Source organism: Myxine glutinosa, chromosome 14 (assembly GCF_964187855.1).
Source record: "Myxine glutinosa chromosome 14, kmMyxGlut1.1, whole genome shotgun sequence".
NCBI lineage: Eukaryota > Metazoa > Chordata > Myxini > Myxiniformes > Myxinidae > Myxine > Myxine glutinosa.
Window position 1 is genome coordinate 31,760,783 of NC_136274.1, and position 25,205 is coordinate 31,785,987.

Genomic DNA, 25,205 nt, shown 5'->3' on the forward strand with positions numbered 1-25,205 from the left:
CTTTATTTTGTTTAAAAGAAGTAAGAAGGCCAAGTGCACCACACGAAGGCAAGACCAGCGGCAGAACATCGGCCGGCTGCGACACCACACAATGATTTATAGACACTTTATTGGTGCACCGGATGGTGCTCACTGTGTGATGGGGTGGTGCTTGATGCTTGGAAGGGGTGCTCTGCACATTATTAAAGGCCGTAGGCCACAGAGCACTCGTGGGTTGGTGTATCGATGCTAGCATGCGTGCTCTCTCTATGCATAACATCTGCATGTGTTCCTCCAAAAACAGGTCCTGGATCGTAGTGTAAATATCAGCGTAGTCTTGTGTAAATAATGCTCCCTACCGGCTGTATGTTTAGTTTGAGGATTCTTTCCGGATTCGGTTATCCTGTGGGTGTGTTTCTGTGAGGAGAAGGGTGCAACGTCGCAGGGGGACATATTTACTCATTTGTGAATATCTGTAAAACTGTCGCACTCAGGGTAGAGTTAATAGTAGAGGGAACTACATTGCGTGCCACACTAAAGTAGGTAAAAATTTATCGGGTCGGGACGCCCCGAGGGTAGAGAAGGGTGCAATGTTGCGAATATGGAATTTGGCCTCCATATCCGCTTGTAAATATTCCCCTATTTCCCCAATACTCCCCAACTATCCCCAATCCCCCATTCCCTAGTCCCATTGTCTGTAAACAACAATCAGTAGAGCCGACCTTCCCCTTTTTCCCCCATTAAATGTCGTGCCCAGGTCCACCGCATCTCACGTAGACAACTTTCGGACATCTTGCTAGTTATTCTTAGTCTATGTCAGTTAAGGACTCCTTTCCATTAATTCTGACTCTTCGTTGCACCAGAATGTGATTATATGGCACCAGTAGTGAGTTTAGGACCTTTCCCATACCTCCTTCCATCTTCTTCCCCAAACAACAACTACAACTACAACTACAACAACAATTACAACAACAACGACGCTGCGCGGGGGGAGTGTGCGTCATCACACCGGCTCGGTTAGCCGCCATTGACAATGCGCGCCGGACCATGCGCTCCACGGGGTTACCACGAAGGGGCTCCTTGTCAGTCCCCCGTCGAGGGCGGAGCCGGTAACCCCCCCCGCACGCACCCAATGAGAGGCGACGTGCCGATTCCATCTGGGGCGGAGCTAACGAGCCGAGGGCGTGTCACTCCCCGCCGGAGATACGAAGCGACTCACCGGATGTGAGGTCAGATGCGCCCCCAGCCTGGAGAGAGAAGTTGCCACGTACGAGCGCTGAATACCTCCCCGCATCTCTGGACCGGACCGAGTCGATTCTGACCTTTGAGCCCAGGTGCACCTGGAGCCATCGATCCTGCCTTTCCTAGCCATCAATCCCCGTGTGAGTCAGCCTTTTGTCCCGTTTATCTGTCGTCTGTTGGGGTTAATATAAGATTGTGTCTAAGTGCTTGTCTTTCTATGCTGTACCTCTCGTCCTTGTAATCTAACCTTCCGTAACAATATAACCTCCTCCGGAGGTCTTGAGAACTGAACCCTGGTGTCGTGTCATTTGAATCCCAGCTGTGTGTCTTTTCCTTCATTGACCTAGCGTAGCGCGATTAGTCAACGTTCGGGTATAATCGGGTAACTTGTGCAGACGTGGTCATACCAAACCGCTCGGTAAATAACATCTAAGCCACGTCTGTAACAATACTTTACCATCTCCACTACCTACACACATACGACATTTTACTGGATTACTCGTGTGCTTGACTTGAAGATTCAATTGCAAATGATCAAGATATATTCATAAGAAACTACAACATTCTACTATGTATGTTTATTATTTATTTTGACGAAATGGAAGGTGTTTTTTCTGTAATAATTAATCCAAAGCTGCATTTCAATCAGTGTATTTTTTGCTGCCTTTGCCTTTCAGCGTCACCATTACGATCTATCAGGCAGTTCTCCTGCTCCAGATGTTCACAGTCGTTCAACAACGAGGTCGCCCTGGAACAGCACATGGAGAGACATCCCCTGGGTTCCCATCACAAAAAGTACAAATGTAGCCACTGCCCTTACAGCTGTGACATCAAAAGCAAATTGTGCAAACACATGGCAATACATACTGGTGTGAAACCGTTCACGTGCTCCATTTGTGGGAAAGGATTTTCAATATCAGGTTACAAAAGGAAACACATGAGGATACACACGGGGGCTCAGCAGTTCTTGTGTTTGTTTTGCACAAAACCGTTCACTCATTCAAGTGCACTTTGGAGACACATGAGGATCCACACAGGCATTCGCCCATATAAATGTTTATTGTGCGGAAAAACTTTCCATAGGTCGGATGATCTCCAAAATCACAAACAGAGGCGTGACTGCAATCAAAGGTCAAATGAGATGTGCCTACCACTTAGTGGAAAAGGAAAGTGATGTCGAACTGTATAGGTCTGAAGCATGACACCATGCAGCATCACCGAGTCACCAAGGTGCTGATTCCCAAATGCTCAGTAAAGAGAAGAGTTACTTGTGACATCTGCAGGTGACGGAGTCTTCAGTCATGATACAACTTGCAGTCGTGATCTTTTTTTTTCTCTCATTTTAATTTATTGTGTACATTCAGAAAACAAAATGGCTTTAAAATTTGAATTTCCATCTTGCACGCAGGAGTGTACAATCACGTTTGTATTTATTGAAGCCAGTTTTGGCAGAATAACTTGAAAGAATTGTAGCTAAAAGTCATCTCACCGATCCCAATTTGAGATGTTCTCTTAAAATATCCAGGAAATGCGTGTAAGTCGATTGAGTGCTTCACTGGATTTGTAACGTTTTTATACACTATAAATGTGTCCAAAGAAAGAAAATGTGCCATAAGTTGATAGCCAATCAACGCTGATCATGTTCATTGGTGTCTTTCGGGATGCAAGGATTTTGAAACTATCAGGGTGCTGCAAATTTGAATGGAAAACAAGTCTTAAATTGAGGTTCGTGTCGTCTAGCGTCCGGCGGACATCGAGAACAATGGATGGAATCAACAGAACGTTAGCATACTTTGATCACTATTCTATTGATTCCATCCATCGTTTCAAATTTCACTTCCGATTTTGTTTTATAAAAGGCAGAGCAATACATGTAGGTACTTATTTTTGAGGGAATTTGTGTTGGGAGTGCTGGAATCAAATAACCATACTTGTTTTGGAAAACAAGCAAATTCTTTGATCAAGGGTTCGCTTGATTTATATTTACAAAGATTAAAACATTACATAATTTTCAGTTTGTGCAGCGAAGTAAAAACACCTTGACAGTTTAAAACTTTATAGAGGCCAATCTGTATCCAGTGATTTGGCCTGAGTATTTTGCTTAAAAGTGTTTCGACGAAATTCCAAACTTCTGAGAAACGTTTGCTTATTCTTAATGTTTCATGATTTTGAGTTTTAGAAGAGTTGTTAACTCTCAATTGGCTGGCACGATAGGTGGTAGGCTTGCACACTCGTCTGAGCTGGCCAGCCTGGGTTTGAATCCCGACCCAGGTATAAAATGTTATCCTGGTGTTTTGCATCAGGACGAGACATCAGTGTGTGTTCCATCCCTCAGGTAAGTGTTAAAATGGACATCCCGTCTGCCAGCATTACTTTGCGAACGCTAAATTTCTCACGGTATTATTCTCGAAGAGTAGGTTAGGGTACTCATCGCACCCTGAACAAATTACATATTCCTTCACCCTTCAAGTATCCTGAGCTGGAGTGGTGGCCCGTCCAGTATTGTAACCCTTTTTATTTTTTTGTATATAGTCGTGGAAGAAAGAGCTAGTTCAATGAATGGTCAGGGCCTAACAGGACAAAAGTAACAGTAGAGAGAGTGGGAGGTGGGGCTGAGGGAACCTTGATAGGTTTGGGCGGTGGTAGTCCCACTGGGGCGGTCCCACTCTTAGTGGGAGACTTGGACAAACAATGGGCGTGGTGAGGAATGGGGGTGAGGGGCAGGAAAGGAAGCATTGGGTGAGACAAGATGGATAATGAAAACTCGAGCAATTCGACAGTTGCCAATATGCTTCCGCATAGTCCCTGTGTGTGACAATGGGTAGATGCACTCGTTCACTGTCCTAAAAATAAACAAGTTTGATTTAAATCCCTTCAGGTGTTTTCAAGTATCACATTTTTACCACAGGATAGGTTTCACATCGATCGATGAAGCGTTTTAGGACAAGGGATTTTTTTTGAATATCGGCTTTCAAGCTAATATGGCTGTTAAACCACGTGACATATAACATCAAAAATGTACACTCTGCATATGTATGGGTTAGTAGATAACATTTGTGACGTTTTGTGTTGATCGGATAAGATTTATTTTTCTATCCAATATGGCTGCCAAACCACGTGACCTATGACGTCATCATTTTCAAACTACATGCAACAATGGTGTTAGATGACATTTGTAAAAATTCGCATTGCTAGGGTAAGCGGTTTCAGAGATATAATTATTTAATATTTTCCTTCAATCCAATATGGCTGCCACACTATGTGACCAATGATGTTTTCGTGATCATCTTTTAATCACCATGCCTAGTCAATGACGCATGTAAAGTTTTGAGTCAATCGATTCATTGGTTTGGGAGAAGATTTTTTTTGAGGTTTTAGGTTAAATCCAATATGGCTGCCAAACCATGTGACCTATGATGTCATAAATTTAATATTTCAACACAAATGTGTCATAGATATAATGTGCATGCAATTTCAGATTTTTAGGATAAGGAATTCGATAAGAAAAATTTATGGCTGGTATACCACTTCGCTGATGATGTCATTATCATGCTTTTGTTCCCCATTGGGAGTACTTGAGAATGTGCCAAGTTTAAAAATTTTCTACTTAGCGGTTTCCAAGAAATTTTTTTTTTTTTTATTTGCGTTTAATCCAAGATGGCTGCCATACCACGTGACCTATGACGTCACAATTATCATAAAAACATTCTGCATGGGTGTCACTCCTACCCTGAAAGTTTCGTCTCAATCAGACATATGATTGCTGAGAAAAACGATGTTTAGCTCGTAAGGACGGACGGACGGACGGACGGACAACCCAAAAACATAATGCCTCCGGCCACCTTCGGGGGCGGAGACGTGAAAACGTTCCTTTGCTAAGACACTGCTTCGGTAGAACCGACACTCTTAGTTATTTAGTTCGTTAACCTTCAATGCCTGCGGGGAAATTATCAACCCATGATTTTCAAAACTTTTCTATTATGCATTACATTCACATACCTGGAATAAATCCATTTTTTTATAAAGTGTTTGCATTTGGAACGAGTTTTCTTGTTGTCCAATGAAGTCCAGTGTAACTGTGTCTGGTGGTGCTTGGTGGTGTAAGCTTTTCGGACCATTCTAATTAACATTCGTCTTAATTTGGCTTGTGCAATATTGCTGAAGTATTTTTTTTGGTTGTTTTTTAAATGAAAAGTACCTTCATATCCTGTACATACCAAAACGAACTTTGGGGTTTTTTCTCACTAATGCCATTTCAGGATAAATCAAAATAAAGAGATTGTGAAAGTCTATTTATATTCTATTCTATAGAATATATAAAGTCTAATAAATAAAGAGACCACATATTTATATTCAAGACGACAACATGAGCGAAAACAATCAATCCTGTGTAAATCAAACCATGTGATCCCAAGGTAATAAAGTTTATTGCTTAAAATGGTTGTTATTGGTATGTTTATTACCTCCGCCATTGAAGGTGGTGTGTCTGTTTGTTTGTTTGTGAACAGGATATCTCAAAAGGTTGTGGACGGATTCAGACGAAATTTGGTGGACAGGTTGTATATGCGACAAGGATGAAATGATTAGATTTTGGTGAAGATCCAGATCCCAATCCAGATAATATAATTTCTTAAGTGATTCTTCACCATTGGGAGATATGGTCAAAAATGATATATAGCATGATATTTCAAAAAGTTGTGGACGGATTTTTCAAAAACTTGGTGGATGAGTTCATTAGATAACAAGAACAAGCTGATTAGATTTTTGTTCAGGTCCGGATGCCGCACCCTTCGAGCGCCCCCCACCCCAGTCATGTTACAATTGGGGATAAAAGTTGGATCAGACTCAAAATTCTAAATCTGATTTAAAATTTAACGCGTAACATTTGGCACCAAGCTTATTTTATCAAGAACTAGCAGAGGTACCCGGCTTTGCACGGGAGTGGGAGGAGGAGGGGAGGGGGAAGAGGAGGGGAGGGGAACGGGGGGGAGGGGGGAGGGGGAAGCGGGGGAGGAGGAGGGGAGGGGGAAGAGGAGGGGAGGGGAATGGGGGGGAGGGGGAAGGGGGGGGAGGGGGGAGGGGAAGGGGGGAGGGAAGGGTGCGGGGGTGCCCAGGGGAAGAAGGGCCCCTCCCCTCCCCCTCCCCCCCTTTCCCCTCCCCCCCCTCCCCTCCCCCTTCCCCCTCCCCCTCCCCCTTCCCCCTCCCCCTCCCCCTCCCATCCCCTTCCCCCTCGTTCCCCTCCCCTTCTCTTCCCCCTCCCCTCCTCCTCCCCCTTCACACCAGGGGGGTTGACTCAGCCTGTCATCCCACCGAGGTCGGAAGTCGGAACTCATTGTCGTCAAATAAATGTAGCCTGTATGTTTCACTCTTTGTCACATGCCGTTGGTCCCATGTCAATCGGATGAAGTTGAAAAATTAACGTTACGAAGGTTCTCTGGGACGTACTGATTCCGAATAATGAAGTTGAAAAATTAACGTTCCGAAATACGCTAATTACGCTAACAGAAGCGCTGGAGGGAGCACTGCGCTCCCTCCCTTAGATTCCCTCCCTCTTCTGCTAGCGCTAATTACGCGTAACACACTAATTTTAAAACCCGAAGTTTTTTTAATTTTAAGGTGTGCTGTAGTCAGAAGCGCTAGAAGCGCTGCGCTCCCTCCCTTCGAATCCCTCTCTCTTCTGCTAGCGCTAATTACGCGTAACACACTAATTTTAAAACCCGAAGTTTTTTTAATTTTAAGGTGTGCTGTAGTCAGAAGCGCTAGAAGCGCTGCGCTCCCTCCCTTCGAATCCCTCTCTCTTCTGCTAGTGCTAATTATGCGTAATACGCTAATTTTAAAACCCGAAATTTTTAAAATTTTTATGTCTCCGTGACATTCCTGGGACCATCCCGAGTCGAACAGTACTTTCCGCTCGCAAATCCGTCCACGGGTTCTCGAGATCTTAGAGATCACACATAGATCAGGATACAGACACAGAGGCCAACTCTACTTTATATATATAGATGACTGCAGTGGGGTGCAACCTGCGATGAAATCTGGTCACGGGCTGATTTGGAAACGTGCATTTAAAGCAATCTTAAAGATGAACAGCGAGATTGGGAAACACATTTAATATGCAATTAAATAATTAACTCGACACCTCTCATCCATAACAGCCTCCACCCCAGTTATATCAGATTGAGCTGATTTGTCACATGTCACGGATTGGTTAATGCGATTAATTGGTTAATGCATCACGATGAAGCTATCTCCGAGGGCCTTTCACTCACTCACCGCAGGCAGGTAGGTGGTCTTTCTGTCTTCTACCGACTCCTCTCCAGCCTTGCTCCCCCAGCTCTCTCTGTGCTCTGTCCCCCAAATATTCCTACAGGTCGCACAAGATCTGCCAGCAACCCTCTGATGGTTAAACTGCCGAAATCTCGGCTCTGCTCACCTTCACTCTTTCATTCCTCTTTTCTCCGCCTCTGGAACAAACTCCCACACTCCCTTCAATCCCTCTCCTCCCTCCAGGTCTTTAAAACAGCTGTTCACCACCATCTCTTATCTTCCCGCATCCATCTCTTAAACCACCATCTCTTAAAACAGCTGTTCACCACCATCTCTTATCTTCCCCCATCCAAAACCTTGATCTTTTCTACCCCCGCTAATTTCACCCCAAATCCACTTTTTTGAAATACCAACTTCTGTCCTGGAAGTCCTTGGGGCCCTTGTGTTTTATACTTCTCCCACCCCCCCCCCCCCCCCTTCCCACGCCTCCTTCCCCCAAGCCCTCTCCCTCCCACACATCTCCCTGCTCTCAAATGTTGTTTGTGTGCTTCCCCTTCTCTCCCCATCTTGTCTTCCGCTCCCTCTTTTTATATATTTTGTTTGTCTGGTTGATTTGTTTGTGAAATAAATGTTAGCTCTTTCACGAGCCTCGATTCAGTATACAATTTTTTTTTCCAAAACCTTTATCTTTTCAACCCTCGCTAATTCACCCTAGATCCACTTTGTTTGAAATTCCAACTTCTTTCCTGGAAGTCCTGGCAGTGTCCATATGTTTTATACCTCTCCCACCCCCCCCCCCCGCCCCTTCCCATGCCCCCCCCCCAAAGCCCTCTCCCTCCCACAGATCTCTCGATGTCCCTGCTCTCAAATGTTGTGTCCTTCCCCCTCTCTCCCCATCTTGTCTACCGCTTCCCATGTTATATGTTTTATGTGTCGGTTTGTCTTTCTGTGTGATTAATGTTAGCTCTTTCACGAGCCTCGATCTTGTATACAAAAAAAATAATAATAACAAAATAAAATAAAATAAATAAATAAATAAAAACCCAATATGGGGCCGTTGAAAAATCACTGTGCGTTCTGACGGGCTTGATTACACCTTATTTGACATATGATTAGATTTTTCGGGTTCCTTCTGCGTGAATAACACTCAACTCAAACAAAGCCAATGGAAATCTGATGCAACAGACCCAGGCAGTGTATAATAATCAGCAGAAGCCTACAGGCCTAATGAGTTAGGCCCACCAGAAAACAAAGATAGCGGCCATATCTATGCTGTGGTGAGTGGAGTCAAGCGACAGATGTGGGTGTGGTCCGGCAGCTGTCTGTCCAATGGATGCGCATTTCAAAAATCGACTCCCAACAAGAATCCCAGAGGCTGAGGGCGAAGGAGGAATACAGCAACTTGATGGAGAGGTGCGACCATCCAGTAGAGCCGGCAGTCTTCGCCAAATCATTGGACGAACTCGTATGATGCAAAGATGAGGAGATTATCCAGGGAACCGGTGATTGGGTGGAGGTTCCTCCCAGTAGGGTGTGTGCCTCATTGAACGTGTGTGTGCAATAGTGGTGGAAAGGCTACCTTGGGAGCCGCCAGTGGTGACAGACCGGTTAGGGCTCGGACAGGGGTGGCTCCCAACTGAGTTTCTCAGAGTGAGGTTGTCCTCATGGTGCCTTTGGATGAGTAAAGTTAGATGGTAAAAAGTGCATGCGTCGCTTGGTCCCTGGGAGCTCTGGAGAAGGGTAAGGGGACAATCGGTAAAGGCAAATTTGGCGTATGTCTCCCACGAGCCCTGGAGAAAGGGAGAGGGACGGCTTTTGGCAAAATGTGAAGGTGTTCCCCATGTAGATTGATGCAAGGGTGTGGGCACCATGACATGTACATGGGGCCCCCATGTGAGCCCCATCGAGAGCTTGTTGGAAAGGTGGAAGTGGAGATTACAGGAACTCCTTGGGAATCCCACGGTGGCTCTAGGGGCTGAGTGAGTTTAGCAGACGTTAGTCGGAGCAATAACAACAGAATGACAGGAAGTGACTGACAGGAAGTAGAAATAGAGGGAACATTGGACAATATAGAAAATAGAGGGAACATTGGACATTAGACAATGAATTTGTAGTGAATTTGTGAAAGTTGCACAAAATTCCAGAGCTATGAAATTTCAAATGGAATTGATTGGATTCTAATTTGATGACAGAGGAGAGAATGAACATTCCTCCTCTTCTGTTATCTTGTTTCAAATGGATTCTGCATGAGTGGGAAACGAGTGATATTAAGTGCTGGTGCAATGAATGCAATTGGAGACTAAATTTTAGGTGTGCGTCATGGTGTGAATCGAGTGTGAAATGAGTGACAAGAGCTGCACTTTCTATTGGAAGGAATCTCCATCTCATTGTTAAGGTTAGATATGGGGATTCAGATGTTTTGGACATGGAGAATTCAAGTTGTTAGTTTGAGAAAAGAATAATCAATAAAGTGTGTGCAAAGGTGTAGTTGAAGGCTGGGCGTGTGGCCTGTGAGTGTTTGAAGAGAAGGCACCGAGCCATGGGGTCTCCTGGGTGGCTGGAAGCTGTAGTGACCACATGAGGGTGACTGTGACTGACATAAGCTGAGTGGGTTAGTATGAGGACCCACGTGGAGCCAAAGAGCCCTCTGCCTCCCCCCAAAGGCCCCTGAGTTAGTTCGGAAGTGACACACACAGATAGAGACAAACACACACACACACACACACACACACACACACACACACACACACGTGTGTGGCCGTTACTTTCTACCATTGCAGTTTGGTCATCAAATTTTCACTAAAGCGTTATTGTAACAACACGAAGATAAATTAATAATTTTATCAAAAGGTCAAAGGTCAGCATCACCGAAAATCGTCAATGTTCATCCAATTGACTTGAAATTTAAATTTACCATTTGAGTTTTGTCATCAAATTTTCAACAAAGCTTTATTGTGAGAATATGGAGAAGCCAAAGTAACAATTTGGTCAAATTAAGGTCAAAAGATCAAATGTCAGCGTCACTAAAATCGTCAATTTTCATTTGATTGACCTGAAATTTAAAGAATTTGCATATTGGGTCACTGAATTGGTTCACTAATCAAAAGGTAAGAGTCGGTTGTTGTTTTTTAGATCAAAACGTCGAAGGTCAAGGCTGCATAGTAGCGCCAATTGCCAAAAATTTTTTATTTTTTCAAAGTACAATAACATGTTTGTTTGGACTTATCCTCCTCCACCAAAGGTGGATGGTCTGTTTGTCTGTTTGTCTATTTGTCTGTGAACTGTGTCTGTGTCTGTCTGTCTGTGAACAGAATATCACAAAAAGTTATGGACAGATTTGGACAAACTTGGTGGACAGGTTGGGTGTGTGACAATGACAAATTCATTCGATTTTGGTGGAGATTCGAATCCGGATCTGGATCAGAGAATTTAAAGGGGAACCCAAACGCAAATTATTTTTAGGGAGGTTTTTTTGAAAAAAATTTGTCAATCCGGAAGTGTCGATTTTCGATTTTCCCAGTGATGTCACACCATGAACTCACCTTGATCCAAATGGCGGATTTACATTGAGAAACTGTATTCCGAGCTCGGATTCCAACGCTGATTCCTCGTCATTAGTAACTCTGAAGGTTCTCAGTATGTTTAAACTTATCAATGAGATTTTGAAGAAACTATTGAAGACAAGATTAGTGAAGGAAACACTTTCGGGGGAATTGTAGAAATGTATCGTATTGTAGACTTGTGCGAGCGAATCAGACAAAGATGGCGGTGTTGGTAGTGCAGCTGGTCGAATGTTCACAATAGGTTTGTTTTTCCGTTCAATTGACGGTTTATTAAGGATTTTTTTATTAATTGATAAATCAGTTATATTTAATTCCAGAAATAGAAATACGGCACGGACATGACACAAAACGGACTCAACACTTACACCGCCCAGGCACGCGGTTTATTGGGGATTGTGGAGAGTGTGGAATGGTCAGAGCCATAGTAAAACCAGAATTTGGTGAACTTAACAATAGGCGCCATGTTGTTACTCAACTGTTCACGTGCGGGTGGCGTTAATTACGTGTTATTTGAATGTAACTTTGAGACCTTTAAGATCCTTTAGACCTTTTTACAGACCTTTGACTTTAGACCCTCAGAGTTCAGACCATAAACATTTTAGACCCTTCGACCCTCAGAGTTTTACTTTAGACCCTTATTGTAAGACCCCTTTAGACCCATTAATCCTTCAATACCTTTGGACACTTTACACCATTTGACTCTCATGACCCTCAAGCCACTTTAAACCCTCAAGACTAATACACCCTGAATACCCCATTACACCCTCAAGACCCAATTACACCCTCAAGACCCTTTAGGTCCCCAACATCCATTAGACTCTCAAGACCCTTTAAGCCCTCAAGACACCATTAGACCCTCAAGCCACTTTAGACCCTCAAGACCCCATTACACCTCAATACTCCATTACACCCTCAAGACCCCATTACACCCTCAAGACCCTTTGCTATGAGCCTCGCATTTTAATAACTTAGGATGAACTATTTGAATGCACCACTCAGGTATGCCAAGTCACAGATAAGGTTTTTTTTATTTTTATATCTCAGCTTACCTTCACTGAGACAAAACATTCCATAACACGTCACATTTCATGATGTTTCATGGTTTTCTATCGTAGTAATAATACTTTCATGCATGTAATGTATGATCCACTCATGATTCTGTGTGGTCCCAAATATGTAGTAATATGTAATGTTACATGACATGCATGTCGACGCATACAAATTATTTTAATATTTGGACAAATTGTATTACATTCATAACAGAACAGATTGTCCATTATAAAATCGTATTACCATAACAATAAATTAAATTATAATTATTATCATTAAATGAGAATTTAAATCTTAATTATAATTATAATAAAATTAAATTGTTTTAACCCCCCCCCCCCCCCTCCCTCCCTCCTCCGCCTTCCCATGCCTCCTCCCCCCAAGCCCTCTCCCTCCCACAGATCTCCCGATGTCCCTGTTCTCTGCTGTTGTACTTGTGTGCTTCCCTCTCTCTCCCCAGCTTGTCTCCCGCTCCCTTTATTGTATGTTTTAAGTGTCCGTTTTTTTTTTTGTGATTGATGTTAGCTCTTATATGAGCCTCGATCTTGTATACAAAAAAAATAAAAATTCAATCGTAACAATTATTACATTGAATTATCATAACATAAGAATTATCACGTGGTACAACTCCTGAATTCTACTTGGCGTGTAATCGACAACCGCACAGAGAAACGAGTTGTTGTTGGCTCTTCATTCCACGCAATAAACTTTTACTTTTCCATATTTTCCTTCTTTCTGGATCACAAGGATAAAGATGCATCTTCCTTCCTCTGCTGATCGATTGGAACTGCTCCGTGCTGAAGAGCATGTCATCTTTTACACCCCAAAACCGACTTCAAAATGAAAAATTATAATGATGACGAGATGTAAATATAACAGAGTACACAAAGATATACAATTTAGCGCTTCACTCGGCGAGGTTCAATAACAACATGGCGCCTTGCGGTCATGTGACCACCTATCCTCCAATCACGGTCGTTTTCGCTCAAATCGAGGTCGCCGAACTCTGTTTTTTCTTTGGCTCTGGATATGGTTGCGGCTGTTGTAGAAGTTCAAAAATTAATCGCCGTTTGAGTTAAATCGATCGCGATGTATCTCGATCGCGAGACAATGCCGGAGTGGCGGCCAACTTCATGGTGTGACGTCAGGTAATCGTGAAGAAGAAGAAGAATATTTCGACTTGCAACTTTTTAAGGGACATATTAAGGACGTTGAAGGAGAACTTACTGTATTTATGAAATCAAAACAATTTACACCTCCTGTACTTGTCCTATACCATTGCAAGTGCTGTGTCGGCGTGCCGTTTGAACATTTTATCCCATGGTTCTGTTTCATGGAGCTTCATCCCTGGGCCTTGCACCCAGACACATGGACCAGCAGATGGTGCCAAACCAGCAGCAATTGGGATGTGGTGACGTTTTTACGGCATGTGGTAAACGTGACACTTTCTTGCAACAGCAAAGACCATCAGACAGCATTGCACTTCCGTCGTTCGCTTGCCAATTTGCATCGTGTTCATTTGTCTTGGAGAAGCTAAATATCACTCAGAATGAAAACTTCAAATGCGAATGAAAAGTTTTCTTAAACTCTCTAAAAAAAACTTTTCAGGTGATTTTCCATACCAAACTTGAATGATAGATAACAAGGTAGGATTGTCCGCAAAACATACCAATTGATATCTCAAATACACTCATTTTATGGTATTTTGCAGCCCAGAATGATGGGTTCTTTGCCAGTAGATATCAAAAATGTAGTTATAACGATGTACTACTATGACACTTTTGTAGAATTAATATCTTCATACAATGGTTTCAGTTTCTGTAATGCAAGTTGGCTAGAGAGTGGAACACTGTACATGCTTTATTAACTTTCATTCGATTTGGGAGATGTGGTGGCATTGCCTTTTAGAGGCTACATTTTCGTACCCATCCTAACCATCCGTACCCATCCATTCGTACCCATCCATTCCATTTCATTCGTACCCATCCATTCCATTTCATTCGTACCCATCGAACCCATTCGTACCCGTACCATTCGTACCCGTACCCGTACGTATTCGTACCCGTACCCATTCGTACCCATCCATTCGTACCCATCCATTCGTACCCATCCATTCCATTTCATTCGTACCCATCGAACCCATTCGTACCCGTACCATTCGTACCCGTACCCGTACGTATTCGTACCCGTACCCATTCGTACCCATCCATTCGTACCCATCCATTCGTACCCATCCATTCGTACCCATCCATTCGTACCCATCCATTCGTACCCATCCATTCGTACCCATCCATTCCATTTCATTCGTACCCATCGAACCCATTCGTACCCGTACCATTCGTACCCGTACCCGTACGTATTCGTACCCGTACCCATTCGTACCCATCCATTCGTACCCATCCATTCCATTTCATTCGTACCCATTCCATTCGTACCCATCCATTGCCGAAATCCATTGGAATATGAACCGCACTGTTTGGACTGACACAACAAGACCAGGCAGGGTTTATTAGCCTGTCCCGGGCACAGAAAGAGATGGGGTTTTGTAATCACTTCTGTGTGTTTGTGTGTGTGTGTGTGTGTGTGTGTGTGTGTGTGTGTGTGTGTGTGTGTGTGTGTGTGTGTGTGTGTGTGTGTGTGTGTGTCCAGGCTGTAACTTTTTTTTTACCATTTCAGTTTTGTCATCAAATTTTCAACAAAGCTTGATTATGATAATATGGAGAATGCAAATTTATAACTTAGTCAAAAGTTCAAAGGTCAGCATCACTAAAATCATCAATTTTCATCCAATTGACTTGAAATTTAAATTTACCATTTGAGTTTTGTCATCAAATTTTCAACAAAGCTTTATTATGAGAATATGGAGAGGACAAATTTATAATTTGGTCAAAACGTCAAAAGGTCAAAGGTCAGCATCACTAAAATCGTCAATTTTCATTTGATTCACCCAAAATTTAAATTTACTATTTGATTTTTGTCATCAACTTTCCAACAACGCATTATTATGACAATACAGAGAAGGAAAATTTATAATTTTGTCAAAAGGTCAAAAGTCAGCATCACTAAAATCATCAATTTTCATCCAAATGACTTGAAATTTAAATTTACCATTTGAGTTTTGTCATCAAATTTTCAACAAACTTCAATGAAACCAAGCGCTCCGCGCGCCTCACCACACATCGTTTCAGAGGAGTAGGCATCTTGGAACATTTCAGTGTCTTTTGGATCTTCATGGTGTTTTGGGTCTTCAGGGCCATTTGGGTCTTCAGGGTCTTTTGTATCCTCTGGGCCTTTAAGGGTATTTTAGGTCTTTGAGGTGTTTTGGGTCTTCAGGGTCTTTTGGGTCTTTGGTCTCTTCAGAGGCTTTTGGGTCTTAAGGGTCTTAAAGGGTATTTGGGTTTTATTGGGTCTTCGGGGTATTTTTGGTCTTCAGGGTCTTTTTGGTCTTCGGGGTCTTTTGGGTCTTCGGGTGTTTTGGGTTTTCTGCGTGTTTAGGGTCTTCGGGGTGTTTTGGGTCTTCGTGGTGTTTTGGGTTTTCTGCATGTTTTTGGGTCTTCGGGGTGTTTTGGGTATTCGGGGTGTTTTGGGTCTTCAGGGTGTTTTGGGTCTTCCGGGTGTTTTGGCTCTTCTGGGTGTTTTGGGTCTTCGTGGTGTTTTGGGTCTTCGGGGTGTTTTGAGTCTTCGGGTGTTTTGGGTCTTCGGGGTGTTTTGGGTGTTTGGGGTGTTTTTTTTTTGTTTGTTTTTTAATACATAATTGAGGCTCGTGAAGGAGCTAACATTTATCACACAAACAAATCAAACAGACAAACAAACAAAGTATATAAAAAGGGGAGCGGTAGACAAGATGGGGAGAGAAGGGAAAGCACATACACACAACATTTGTGAGGGACATTGGGAATGTGTGGGAGGGAGAGGGCTTGGGGGGAGGCGGCGTGGGAAGTGGGGGGGGGGGGGGGGGGGAATTGTGGGAGAAGTATAAAACACAAGGACACCAAGGACTTCCACGGAATGAAGTTGGTATTTCAAAAAAGGGGATTTGGGGTGAAATTAGCGGGGGTAGAAAAGATCAAGGTTTTAGATGGGGGAAGATAAGAGATGGTGGTGAACAGCTGTTTTAAAGACCTGGAGGGAGGAGTGGGATTGAAGGGAGTGGGGGATTTTGTTCCAGAGGCGGGAGAAAAGAGGAATGAAAGAGTGAAGGTGCGCAGAGAGTCTTGATTTTGGCAGTTTAACCATAAGAGGGTTGCAGGCAGATCTTGTGCGACCTTTAGGAATATTTGGGGGACAGGGTGTTTTGGGTATTCGGGGTGTTTTGGGTCTTCGGGGTGTTTTGGGTCTTCAGGGTGTTTTGGGTCTTCGGGGTGTTTTGGCTCTTCTGGGTGTTTTGGGTCTTTGGGGTGTTTTGGGTCTTCGGGGAATTTTGGGTCTTCGGTGTGTTTTGGGTCTTTGGGGTGTTTTGGGTCTTTGGAGTGTTTTGGGTCTTCGGGGTGTTTTGGGTCTTTGGGATGTTTTGGGTCTTCTGGGTGTTTTGGGTCTTCGTGGTGTTTTGGGTCTTCGGGGTGTTTTGGGCCTTCGGGGTGTTTTTGGCTCTTCTGGGTGTTTTGGGTCTTCGTGGTGTTTTGGGTCTTCGGGGTGTTTTGAGTCTTCAGGGTGTTTTGGGTCTTCGGGGTGTTTTTGGCCTTCGGGGTCTTTTGGGTCTTCGTGGTGTTTTGGGTTTTCGGGGTGTTTTGGGTCTTCGGGGTGTTTTGGCTCTTCTGGGTGTTTTGGGTCTTCGGGGTGTTTTGGGTCTTCGGTGTGTTTTGGGTCTTCGGGGTGTTTTGGGTCTTCGGGGTGTTTTGGGTCTTCGGGGTGTTTTGGGTATTCGGGGTGTTTTGGGTCTTCGGGGTGTTTTGGCTCTTCTGGGTGTTTTGGGTCTTCAGGGTGTTTTGGGTCTTCGGGGTGTTTTGGGTCTTCAGGGTCTTTTGGGTCTTCGGGGTCTTTTTGGCCTTTGGGGTCTTTTGGGTCTTCGGGGTGTTTTGGGTTTTCTGCGTGTTTTGGGTCTTCAGGGTCTTTTGGGTTTTCGGGATCTATTTGGTCTTCAGGGTCTTTTGGGTCTTCGGGGTGTTTTGGGTTTTCGGGATCTATTTGGTCTTCAGGGTCTTTTGGGTCTTCGGGGTGTTTTGGGTTTTCTGCGTGTTTTGGGTCTTCGGGGTGTTTTGAGTCTTCGGGATGTTTTGGGTCTATGGGGTGTTTTGGGTCTTCAGGGGTCTTGGTGGTCTGAAGGGTCTTGGGGAAATTAAAGGGTCGTCAAAGGTCTGAGGGGTCTCAGCAGTCTTAACGCAATTAAGAGGGTTAATTAAGAGGGTGGTAATTTATTTGAAGAAGAAGAAGACATATAAACATGGCGACAAACAAAGCGACAAAACGACATAACTATATACGTTTGCTCTATTATAACAAGGTGTGATATGATATGAATAAGGCTTTCGATATAGTGTCATCCCTTGAACACGATCAAGGGACTCCCCAATATTCGCTGTGTCCATGGTTTGAATTACGCTGAGGTAATGTGGAGGCGTTTCGTGGACATGAATAATGCTTACGATACAGTGTCATTGTACCCAGAGGTAAAATGTCCAGTGTACGCAGAGGTAAAATGTCGTGTACCCAGAGGTAAAATGTCAAGTGTACCCAGAGGTAAAATGTCAAGTGTACCCAGAGGTAAAATGTCGTGTACCCAGAGGTCAAATGTCGTGTACCCAGAGGTAAAATGTCGTGTACCCAGAGGTAAAATGTCGTGTACCCAGAGGTAAAATGTCCAGTGTACCCAGAGGTAAAATGTCAAGTGTACCCAGAGGTAAAATGTCGTGTACCCAGAGGTAAAATGTCCACTGTACCCAGAGGTAAAATGTCAAGTGTACCCAGAGGTAAAATGTCGTGTACCCAGAGGTAAAATGTCAAGTGTACCCAGAGGTAAAATGTCAAGTGTACCCAGAGGTAAAATGTCAAGTGTACCCCAAAGTGATGTGAACGGAGTGGGCAAGCATGATATGTTCCTGGGTGTCACGAGTTATCCACCGATTGCGTTTCACGTCACAACCAGTAAGGTCAAAAGAAAACGAAGCGTATCCAGAGGTGTGGGAAAATAGCGTCAGGCGGGAGACCAAACCTGAAAATTCTGGAGACCAAAGCTGAAATTGGAAAAACAATTTCGCCTATTTTACTCCAGGGGGTCCCAGGATTACACACCCAAAATTTCGTTGCGATCGGTTCAGCCGTGTTTGCGGTACCTGGGAACGGACGGACAGACAGACAGACAGACAGACAGACATTTGGTGAATTATAGTAAGATTTGCATATTGGGTCACAGAATTGGTTCACCAATCGAAAGCTAGAAGCTGATTTCTTATTTTAGATCAAAAGGTCAAGGCTGCATAAAATCATCAATTTTCGTTTTGTATTTTTTTTTTATCCGTTTTTCACTATTTTTATCATATGGAAGAAGAAAACGTCTGAATACAAACGGACGTGGATGGGCTTTGCATTTTCAGATGCTTTCTAGTTTTGATTTTGATGTACCGTACTCTTTACGGAGCGTTGGTGTTCCCGAAGCAATTTCATGGCAAGGATTATACTGGGTGGATTGCCATTTCCCTCCCAGCATTGGTTGGTCCTGTTATATCCTTTTATTTCATTCTGAGCGCCAAGCAAGGAAGCAGCACGTAGCTACCATTTTCGAAGCCTTTGGTGCTTCTATGACCAGGCCAGGGTTTGAACCACCGACATCCCATACTCGGAGCGGACGCTCTAACCATTATTCCACCATGCACGGTAGGTCAGTTGAGGCAGTTGGGTTTTTAACTCAACTGGACTACCGTCCAGTTGAGTTCATCACATAGGCCTACTGAATCCTCCGGCCTCCGTCGTCTGTCGTCCGTTAACTTTTCGACGTTAACACTTCAGCGTCCACAAGTATCAACCGATTCTGATCATACTTGACATGCAGCACTCTTACCCCAAGGACCAGGTTGGTATTACATTTCAGCCCGATCCGTTGAAAAATGGCGGACTTGAGACGACCATTTTGTTTTTGGTCATGAAAACGACGTTAACACTCGCGTCCACAAATATTAACAGATTTTGATCAAACTTAGAATGTTTAACCCTTACCACACAAGGTAGGTTGCTATTGCATTCCAACCCGATCGGTCACAAAATGGCCGCCATAGGCCGCCATATTGTTTTCAGCTCCGAAACGACGTTAAGACTTTAACGTCCACAAATATTTATGGATTTTGATCAAACTTGGATCTCGCGAGATCTTGGAGACGGCGGCAGGGATTTTCGAAGCTCCACACGGTCTCCACGTTTTTCGAAGTTAAGTCTGTTCACAATTGTATTTTGTCGAAACTGTATTTATCTTTCGGTGTGTGAAGTTATTGTGTGCAACTTTGGTTGTTTCTCGGTGTTTATCTTTCATAAATTGATCGTCTGTTTGCCGTGTCGCGAGCAAGGCCTTGTACAGTGTGCACTGTACAACCTTGAGGCTTTGTTTTTCTCTCAGTGGTCCGTCGTTTGTGATCCAATAACTTTCGTTCTCTGTATTCCCAGTCTTTTCACCCATAGCCTACTTCCTTGTGTAAATCTCAACTCAAAAAAAAACACAAAAAAAAAAAAAACATTTCCTTCTCTGTTCTCATTCGTTTATTCATTCTTATTCGTTGTTTCGTTCTTCGACCACGTGTTTCTCCCCCATTTCCCCAGATAGTTTTCACTCATTAACCTTCAATGTTTACACTTTCCCCTCAAGTTATGTATTCCGTCATATTTTATAACACCTTTTTCTTCTTCTTCTTTAAAAGGCTGCTTTCGACTTGCTCACCAAATCAATTCATCCCCAAAAAAATATCCATCTCCTATAGTGCCTTTTTTCTACATTCCCTAAACTCTCCTGCACTCCATCCTCCATCCAGCGTCCTTAAACGTATTTTTAACTCGAAGATCACAAGAAACTCATTTTGCAATAAATGTTCGTTTCCCATAAATCGTACACTTTCAAAAATCCAATCTCACCCCTCCCCTCCAAATCTTCCCCATAACCCCTCCCCTCCAAATCTTCCCCATCACCCCTCCCCTCCAAATCTTCCCCATCACCCATCCCTTTCAAATCTCCCCCCTTGCCCCCTCCCTCCTAAACTACCCCCTCACCCCTCCCCGCCAAGACGCCCCCTCGCCCCTCCCCTCCTAGACTCCTGCCTCACCCCTCCCCTCCAAATCTCCCCCATATCCCATCCCTTTCAAATCCCTCCCCTTGTCCCTTCCCTCCCAAACTCCCCCCTCACCCCTCCCCTTCAAATCTCCCCACCCTCATTGCTTCTCAATTTCCCCCCGCTCACTCCCCCTCCTCAAAGTGTCCTCCCCGCTTCTTCCCCCTTCAAACTCTCACCTCCATCTCCCCCAACCTTCTGCCTCGCTCTTCCCCCTCCTCAAATAACACCTCATTGTGGCTCACCCAATCACCATCAAACCTTTTGTCCGCCCCATCCTTCCCTTTCTCCGAGCTATTCTGAAATCTCTGACACACCTTCAACAGCTCTCCCTACCTCTTCCACCTCTTCCACATCTTGCCCTACCGCTCCTCCCCCCTGTTCTGTATCTGATGCTCCCCCTTCCTCTTCATTAACGGTATGGACCTCAAACATCCGGGGCCTTCGTTCAAACTTAACTGATCTCTCCATACAGGTTGCTTCTGTCAAACCAGACGTGATCTGCTTAACAGAAACTTTCCTCCTTTATGATGTCTCTGATTCCATAGTATCTCTCCCGGGCTACTCCCTCCTCCGGTATGATAGACCTGAGCCTCGTCCTGGAGGCGGGGTTGCTATCTTTATCAAAAACTCTCTTCCTCACTCGCCCTGCACTGCACTCTCTCCACCTCACCCCCAGGAATACCTCTGGCTACGGCTTCCCCTTCGCTCCCACCTCTTGTTCATATGTGTGTTGTACCGTCCACCAAACAGTGATGACTCCATCTACATCTCGCTGTCTGATGATATGGACCAACTTCTATCTACTCATCCCAACTCTCTCTTCCTCATATGTGGTGATTTCAACTGTCATCATGCCAGTTGGCTGGGTGTGGGTACCTCTCTCACCAGCCATGGCTCCTCAGCAAAGGACTTCTGCGACTCACTGGGACTGACACAATCTGTCAATTTCCCGACCCGGATCTCAGTCAACGGAACATCTTCTCTTCTGGACTTGGTTATGACTAACTTCCCTGAAAATGTCTGCTGCTCTTCTTCTGCTCCGATCGGATCATCTGATCATGTCCTTGTTAAAGTGGACATCTCTCTGACCATCCTCAGGGAGCCTGCTCAGCGTAGACGAGTCTGGCATTTCACTCAGGCCAACTGGCACGGTCTTCAAGCAGCCATCAATCATCTGGACTGGTCTCCCATCTCTACCACCTCTGACATCAACTCATCCTGGGAATTCTTCCAAAGTAAATTGCTCTCTCTCATGCACATATTTATCCCATCTCGTCTTCAGTTGTCATACCCTTCCTCCCGTCCATGGTACACGGAATCTTGTGGTGAGGCTGTTGCCCAGAAACAACTTGCCTTCGTCTCCTGGAAAGCAAATCCAACGGAAGGAAATCTCATTTCCTTTCACAAAGCCCGAAACAAGTGTGTGTCCACCCTCAGGAGAGCCAGGAAACAATATCTCTCCGTTCTCAAGACCGAACTCTCTTATCTGTCTCCCTCTTCCAAATCCTGGTGGCGTCTGGTCAAATCCGTTTCTGGTGTTTGTTCCCCCTCCATCCCCTCCCTTACCTCAAACGGCTACACAGCTGACTCCGCACGTGAAAAAGCTGAATGCCTCAACTCTGTGTTTGCCTCTAAATCTTGTGTCCCAAACCCATCCCTCTCTGTACCCACCATACCCAGTCGTACCCTGCTGCTCCTGGACTCCGTGTCCTTTCCTCCTGACAAGGTGGAAAAGTTTCTGTCAACCCTCGACTCTGATTCTGCAACTGGACCCGACGGCATCAGCCCACGGGTCCTAAAATCCTGCTCTGCTGCTCTATCTCACCCTCTCTCTGTTCTCTTCACCCTCTCTTTTGCTCAAGGTCAACTGCCATCTGCTTGGAAATCAGCCAACATCACCGCTTTGCACAAAAAAGGTGCAAAAACAGATCCTAGCAACTACAGACCAATCAGCCTTCTCCCAATTATCAGCAAAGTCATGGAATCCATCATTGCTTCGGATATGAAATCTTTCCTCTTCTCCAATGGCTTGATCTCTGATCATCAATTTGGTTTCAGACCAGGTCATTCTACTCTGGACATGCTGCTTCTGCTGTCTCAACAATGGATGGAGGTCCTCAATGCCAAACAGGAAATTAGAGCTGTCTCCCTCGACATATCACGTGCCTTCGACACGGTCTGGCACCCCGCTCTGCTCACCAAACTCTCCTCCTTTGGTATCCATGGAAATCTCCACGCATGGCTGGCGGACTTCCTCTGTAGTCGTCGTCAACGTGTGGCCCTGAATGGGTTTCTCTCATCTCCTCTTCCTGTTCAGGCTGGAGTTCCCCAAGGCAGTGTTCTGGGCCCCGTGCTTTTTCTGGTCTTCATCAATGATCTCTCTGACTCTCTCGAAAATCCTCTCTATCTCTTTGCTGATGACTCCACTCTCTGCCGCTCCATTCCTCTTCCCTCAGATCGGCAGTCTGCTGCCTCCTCACTCTCTGAAGACCCGGACAAAATCACAGACTGGTCAAACAAGTGGAACATGTCTTTCAATCCTGACAAATCTCACACTCTTACTATGTCTCTCCGAAAAGATCGACTGGACAACCCTCCCATCTACTTTCTCAACAATCCTCTCCAAGAAGTTCTGTCGCTCAAGATTTTGGGTCTCACTATCTGCCATGATCTTTCTTGGGAAAACCACATTTCCAAGCTGGCCTCCAAAGCCAGTCGCCGACTGGGCATCCTCCGTCGTGCGAAGTCCTTCCTCGGCACACCTGAGCTCCTCACCACATACAAGGCTTTCATCCGCAGCTCAATGGAATACTGTTCTCCCCTATGGGCCGGTGCTCCTGCCTCACACCTAGCTCGGCTTCACGCTGTTGAAACCAAAGCTTTCAGAATTATTGGAATCTCCCGCGATGAAGCTATCTCTGAGGGCCTTTCACTCACTCACCGCAGGCAGGTAGGTGGTCTTTCTGTCTTCTACCGACTCCTCTCCGGCCTTGCACCCCCAGCTCTCTCTGTGCTCTGTCCCCCAAATATTCCTACAGGTCGCACAAGATCTGCCAGCAACCCTCTGATGGTTAAACTGCCGAAATCTCGGCTCTCCGCTCACCTTCACTCTTTCATTCCTCTTTTCTCCCGCCTCTGGAACAAACTCCCTCACTCCCTTCAATCCCACTCCTCCCTCCAGGTCTTTAAAACAGCTGTTCACCACCAACTCCTTTCTTCCCCCATCCAAAACCTTGATCTTTTCTACCCCCGCTAATTCACCCCAGATCCACCTTGTTTGAAATTCCAACTTCTTTCCTGGAAGTCCTGGCAGTGTCCATATGTTTTATACCTCTCCCACTGCCCCCTTCCCACGCCCCCCCCCCCCCCCAAATCCCTCGCCCTCTCTCAGATCTCTCGATGTCTCCATGTCTCTCGGTCCCTGCTCTCAAATGTTGTGTTTGTGTCCTTCCCCCTCTCTCCCCATCTTGTCTACCGCTCCCTATGTTATATGTTTTATGTGTCGGTTTGTCTTTCTGTGTGATTAATGTTCGCTCTTTCACGAGCCTCGATCTTGTATACAAAACAAAAAAAAAAAAAAAAAAAAAAAAAACTTGGTGTGTGAAGTTGTCCAGTCAGTTCAGTTGAGTTCTGCTTACCTGGAAGCTCTAGTTACTAATGAAGCGACAGCAAATGTGGTAATACTGAGACCCAGAATATAAATTCTTAATGCTACTGTCTTCAGCCAAATTTGATCCACCAACTCTGGAATGACATTCTAGTTTCCTCACTACTAGGCCACCATACCAAAACCAGACCCTTGTGCATTAGGGGGTTCCTAATCTTGCCATTTGAGTGAGATCTTGATGATGTGGAGTCTCCTCGGGCAATGATGGAGTGTGTGATATAGACGGGGCGTCGCCACTCCTCTCCGTCCCTCTGCTGGCCGTTGGGGAATTCACCCTCTCCCGCCCATGATGTTGGAGTCGACTGGTCTCTCATCTACCAGCTGTGCAGAGCCATCTGCCATTTAAACCACATGGCTGGGGACCGTTACCCTGGTAATGGGGGCTGACAGGTAATACACCTTGCCCACAGGTGACCTGGGGCTATGCAAGGTAGGAGCATCCATCTCCCTGATGTACCATAAGACACCCGCAAACCAAAATATCTGCTATATAAGAGAGCCATTGATCTGTGTGTCGCCATTTTTCTCAGAGATGGCTGAACAGGTCTTCGTCAAACTTTCAGAGGTTCGTCAGTTATTGCCTGGGGGTGTTTTAGGTTTAAAAAAACATTTTTGAAAAAAAAAAAAGTTCGTTTTTTTGTATTAAAAAAAATCGCTCTATAGTGCCGAAACCTTTTTGATTAATGACAGTTTAATATACAAGTACACATTCGCATAAATAAATACAAAACAATCACCAGACATTTGAACACAAATAATCAAACAATTCCGGAAGCGGTCCAAGTTGGTGGTAAGGCTTCTTCTTCTTCCTGCACGTCATCATACTTAATTCAGACAAGTGATGAATGGCACATTCAGCAGCATATGTTCAACGAAAAGGTAAAATGATGATTTGACATTTGTGATGGATTCTGATTTGGACGTAATTGCTTTTCCATTATATTTGCCCTCATTTCAAATATGTTAATGTTTCTTTCTCGCTTGAACAACGCCAGGTACTCCAGCTATAAACACTTTTATACTTTACTCGGGGTACAAATACAAATACAACTTTGTCTGTGGGGCTGGGGCGGGGGGGGGGGGGGGTAACATAGGCTATGTGGCCGCGGCCTCATTCGGGGGTGTGGGGAACCAGGAGAGGGGCGTAAATTCTTTATGTAAATGTGTACTGTTATGTGTAGTGCCACC

At 44.7% G+C, this 25,205-nt stretch overlaps 1 protein-coding gene across 5 annotated transcripts in view; it reads left to right on the forward strand.

The window, feature by feature from the left end:
* LOC137439575 (uncharacterized) overlaps positions 1 to 5,247 on the forward strand; it is a 47,993-nt gene extending 42,746 nt beyond the window's left edge. For all 5 annotated transcript variants that reach the window (XM_078768198.1, XM_078768199.1, XM_078768196.1 and 2 more), the window contains exon 6: positions 1,899 to 5,247. In XM_078768198.1, coding sequence (XP_078624324.1) covers positions 1,899 to 2,395 — 497 coding nt within the window. In that variant the 3' untranslated portion in view covers positions 2,396 to 5,247. The remainder of the gene's footprint in view (positions 1 to 1,898) is intronic.
* Positions 5,248 to 25,205: the final 19,958 nt, after the last annotated feature.